This window comes from Fulmarus glacialis, unplaced genomic scaffold (assembly GCF_000690835.1).
Source record: "Fulmarus glacialis isolate BGI_N327 unplaced genomic scaffold, ASM69083v1 scaffold46339, whole genome shotgun sequence".
Classification (NCBI taxonomy): domain Eukaryota; kingdom Metazoa; phylum Chordata; class Aves; order Procellariiformes; family Procellariidae; genus Fulmarus; species Fulmarus glacialis.
Genome location: NW_009234780.1, coordinates 1 through 5,305, shown reverse-complemented (window position 1 = coordinate 5,305; position 5,305 = coordinate 1). Strand labels below are relative to the sequence as shown.

The 5,305-nt window shown below is 37.3% G+C and overlaps 1 protein-coding gene across 1 annotated transcript in view; it reads right to left on the bottom strand.

Moving 5' to 3' along the window:
* The window catches only part of NUP43 (nucleoporin 43kDa), a gene marked incomplete at its 5' end in the record, with an annotated part of 8,657 nt that extends 3,639 nt beyond the window's left edge, over nucleotides 1-5,018 (bottom strand). Inside the window, 4 exons of the mRNA XM_009585744.1 lie at nucleotides 317-452; nucleotides 3,487-3,664; nucleotides 4,564-4,641; nucleotides 4,896-5,018. Of these exons, the coding sequence (XP_009584039.1) occupies nucleotides 317-452; nucleotides 3,487-3,664; nucleotides 4,564-4,641; nucleotides 4,896-5,018 (515 nt within the window). The remainder of the gene's footprint in view (nucleotides 1-316; nucleotides 453-3,486; nucleotides 3,665-4,563; nucleotides 4,642-4,895) is intronic.
* Between the last annotated feature and the right edge of the window lie 287 nt (nucleotides 5,019-5,305).

The window sequence follows — 5,305 nt, the reverse complement described above, 5'->3', positions numbered from 1 at the left end:
GAAAGAGAGAAGAGTTTTGGGTTGAGGGTTTTTTTTTTTTTTCCCCTTAAAAAAAGAGCAAGTGTACAGGTGCAATAGTCCTTCAAGAGTTAATCATAAAACAGACCACCTAAATACAATGCTTAACCACAATAGTAATTCAGCCATTAAGCAGAGTCTGCTTTTGATTATTTAAATACCACAGAAGTTAAAAACCTTCTAAAAAAAATCAATCATTTATCATCCCATTATCAAGAAGGTATCAGGAAAGATTTAAATCAGATTATATAAGTAGCACATGCTTCTCAGTAAATATGTAAAAAAATGAAGGTCTTACAAAGAAAATATTTGAGATGGCTCATTTCTTTGCTGTCTGAGGTCCCATATTTTTAACTGTCCAATTGAATTTACTGTCAAGATCTCAGTTGTGCGAAGGAAAGTCACTGCATGGAGCGTACTGCTGTCTGCATTGTCTGCAAGAGAGATGAGGAAAGCATTCAGGTAAACCTACAGAATGCTAGTCTCCATTTAATTACATTGAAATAACTCTTCTTAGGAAACAGAACACAGCTGCTTAAACAGGCAGGTTACAACCTCTCTGCATTTTCAGGGGCAGAGAGAGACCAAGTCTGTCGTGTGAAATTTTAAGTGTTGCAAGGGTACCCTGTGAAAAAGGAGCCCTTGCTTCCTGTAACAAACACTACTGAGACAAATCTGTAAGAAGCTGTATTTAATGAGCTCCAGTGCTTACAGAACTACTTGTTGATCCACAAGATTTCTTTCTATAGTTCCTCAGAAGAAGAATCAATTTAGCCAGGTCCATGGTTTTCGTAAGAGTTTTCTTTATGTGCTCTGCATCTACTGACATGAGGCAAGCTCATGAAGCTTTTCATAATGCAGTTCTCCTTTTGAAATCAAGAAACAGTAACTCTGGCTGAGAACATTAAGCAGTTGTATACAGAAGCACTTAATTCACCAACTTTCTTTAGACCTTTTCAAAGAACTGTCAATGTGATATTCATCCCTGTCCCTAAAGCCAAACCAGAATTATGCTTTGCTTGTTAATCTTAATAACTAAATGGCAAAGCTCTTTTTTCAGGTAATTTTCTCCAGTGCTTCTTTTGGTCAGAATAATTTACAATTTCAAACTCTTCACAGCACTGAGGTGAAACTTTTGAGGCTTTAGGAGAGAATAACACAGACGCCATATTCTTGTATTTTGATTCTGTTATTATATATAAACTTTTCATCTTGATTATGATGGGGTAACATTGTTAAGTCTACTTTCATCTCAAGTGTTTTACAATTCTTTGTGTAAGACCATACTGAAAATATAAGTGAATTTTTTGCTGCATAAGATGCAAACCTTTTCTGATACTGAGACAGACAAGTTACATTGATGCCTGGTTACAGATATTTGAATGAGTTTTCTTTTCTTCCTACTATTTAAATGAAAGCCCAGGGGAAGAAAAAAAAAAAACAAACACCAAAACACCTTTAAAAAGAAATGTTAGATTACCAAATACTGAAGTTCTAAATGATTTTTACAGAATAACAATAAGTGATTTAGCAATGATACATCTTTTGGCTCCAAAAGATTTTTACATCATCTCTAACTTTGGAGATTTTTTCCTACCACAATTGACTATAAACATATCAACTTTGTATTATACTCTTAAATCCATTAAACAGTAACAAAAGGGTACTCCTTTACAAATATTTCATGAGGTACAAGAGTTCTATCTTCATGTTAAAACATGCTGGGAAATGTGCCCGGGAAATGTCAAGACGTCATTGAATTGGGAACCAGTACAAAGCATTGCTTACACTGTAGAATTCCATCCTGAAGAACTTGAAAGCGTCTTCCAAGAAGTTCTCTCCCCCTCTCCAACTTTTACTGTAAAACAATCTCTAGTCAATGAGTTCATGCTAGTCCCTTCCACGTAACTGCAGGTAAGCTTCAGTTATCAGGCAATAGGTGCGATTGACTTATTTATGGACCATTCCCATTTTAACATTTCCCTTCCCATTTCCAAAAGGACTTTTCTGAGTTAATTCACATGTGATTTCTTAAATGTTTATGCGCCAGCAAATCTCAATGCAAAGTCTTACTGCAGCATAACGCTGGCTGATGCTATCACTACAAAGCAAGCATTTTTACATAGTACTATCAAGTGAGCATTAAGAAAACTAACAACTTGCATCCTGCACATTATTAAATCTGTATGTAAGCATCTGAGCAATTGCCCAGAGAAAAATACAGATTTTTTTTGTGGACATCTGCTTCCTGTGAGTCACCAAAACATTCTACTCTATTAAACCTGTACCAGAACACTTTGTGTTAATAGCTGGATATATTAAGTAAAAATTTAAAAATAAAATAATCCTTTTAAACTAGTTAATGTTCTCGCCCCTCAAAGGGGAAGTTACTGTGTTTTGTGGCCATGTGCTAATAAAATCTGCCTCATGCCCTGCTACCCTTTTTTTTTTTTTTTTTCCTTTAAAGCATAGAAAGGTTCCCTACAGGAATTATCAAGAAGCTTCACTAAAAGACTGTATGCAATTAATAGGATTTATCTTGTGTGTACATATACAGCCATGAACACATAAGTACCCCTTCTAGAAATCCCAGAGCACTTCCTTCCTTAATTGGCTTATCACTGTGTAAATTCCTTCATCCGTTAGAGGCAAGATTTTGCTTGAGGAGAAACAGGGGTGCTGTGTCAAACTGAAGTTTCAGGGACAAAGTCCCAGTTTAATAATGCCACTATCAAATATGGTGTTACTGTCCTTTAAATTATTTCTGCTTTTAGGTTTCATTTCCAACAGATGCTACAAACTTGTATGCTATTTCCATGAGACTAGCATGATAGAAGAGTTGAGAATAACCAAGTTTTGACACCTTTCACAAACATCTTACTCTATCACATCATCTATTACTCTAGGAAATACGGAGCTTTTTCACTAAGGGAGAAATGATCACTGTAAGCCATGGTATCTGGCAGAAGAACAGGGTACAAACAGTGGTTTCTGGTTCTTGGTGTTCCTTTAGACACAGAGAAATAGGTGGTTTTGAATATGAACACCATGAGGGTTAATCTTAGTACAAATAGCAAATTGAAATGACCATTTCACTGACCTCCAGTCATGAAGAACTTGGGACACAATACAACCATATTTCATGTATACTGTCATAGCATTTAACAATCCTAGATGAATCAGAAGCCTACAGAGAACGTTAGGCTTGAAACTTCTCCATCAGTTAAAACATTAACTGCCAAATATCTGAATGAACATGGAAATGCATCTGAAATACACTTCAGGTATCTGAAGTCTGGAGGAATATAGGAATAATCTGGAACAAACTCATTCAACTTGGAATACTTAATTCAATTCTCAACTGACTTTCTTACTTCCTTTTTTTTTTTTTTTTGGTTATCATTTGAGAAGCTAAAAACCAAACAAACCACTCCAAACTAAACTAATTTGAACAGTTATTTAACATACCTATAGTTCTTACTGCATCCTTTTGGTCAGCTCTGAAGAGATTTATTCTACCATCTTCTCCAACAGTGACAATTTCTGGGTTGTTGCAGATGACTCCGGTACACGCTGCTCCACCACAAGACGTGTCTTGATCCACATGATAATGGGCTTTCTCCCACCGCTGGTTGGCAGATAAAGTCTAAATAGTAATCAGACACGAAATTCTGCTGGTAAGCAATGATCCTGATAGACCAAAGCTTCCAGAATACTCACGAAACCAGAAACCAGCTCCAGGAAAGCCACACTACCTCAGAGGAATGAGACTCTCCTATACAAATAAGAATCAGAGCTCTAAATTTTCCTCAATTCTTGAGCACACAACCCTTCAATGAAACATTGATTGTTTCTTCTCTGAACCACCTTTTTCACAGGAGTTAGAAATCAGAAAGAACACAATCTATTTATGAACTGTGAAATGCTTTTCACTAGACTTATCCTTTCAATCTTTCTCTAGGCCAGGGGAAAAGAGCTGAGGCCTTTACAAAATATAAGGTCAGATTTAGATTTCGATTGCAAGGAATTTAATTTTAGGTACCACAAACTATTAACATATATTAGTCTTTATTGTGTCATTGTGAATATGTAAAAAAGTCATTATGCATTTATTTTCAGTGATTTATAATCAAAGCAAAAGACTACAGAGTTTACATATGACACTTTTGAGAAGAAATTCAACATGACTCGTTTAGTTCAAGAATGCAAAAACTCTAACAAGGCAGGTGCAAGTCCATTAATACCCACTCCCCCAAAACAATCTAAACTCTTAAAGTATGTTTTCAGTGAATGGACTATTTGGTTATAGATATATACTAACGGATACCCCAGTCTATTTCGCTCTGGAATCTAATTTATGTAGTATGTGTGCAAAATGCTTTTTTCTTCGTATGTATAAAGCCAAAGTTTTTTCTAACAGACTTCAAAAAATTTTATTTTGCATGCAGATTTTCTTGGTTTATTAGTTTTGAGAAATCTTATGCTAAGATCAAAGTGACCTGTGTTACACAGAATAGCAGCTTAAAGCCAGTACAAGTTACTTACCTGGTTATTTTGATGATGACGGAATACAGTTACAGTTCCTGTTGATGAGGCAACCACGATTCTCTCTTGATCCAAAAACTAAAGAGAGATAATAAGTATGTTATTAGCTGACATCAGTATCAAGATTATCATTTTGATTTTAGAGTAACCTAAATTATTGGTAGGTATAGTAAAAAATACCCCCAAACCCACAAGCTGATACTGTTGGGTTTGCCCTTCTTCTTAAGATTTTTTTTTGTCAATCTCAGCATTTTGACAGCTCACTATCACTTAATTTCTCCTAAGTAACAAGCCTTTAAAAAATACGGATCTGTTCAACACAGCTATTTTACCTGCATGTCCATAACATCACCGTTATGCCTGATGTCACACAGCAGCTGAGGGTCTCCTTGATATTCACCATTGAGGCCCACATTTCCAAGATCTCCAACAGACCAAATGGAGATCCTGTTATCCTGTACGGAAAGGACACCACTAGTTTTACTCGAAAATGCTTTTGAGAGTACGTAACGATAAGCCAGCCTAGATGTCACGGCCTTCTCGCTACAGCCGGGGGACGCAGTAGGCTGCAGGCCGCGCTCCACTCCACAGGAAGCCGCTGCAGGCAGGAGGGATGCGCTCGCCCGGCGGAATAACCCTGCCGAGCAGCGGGGCGGCCCCCCGGCTTCCTTAGGGACGCGAGCAAGGCAGAGTCAAGCGGACGCCAGACTGCCGGGACGGGCCGCGCTCACGGCACGCTCCG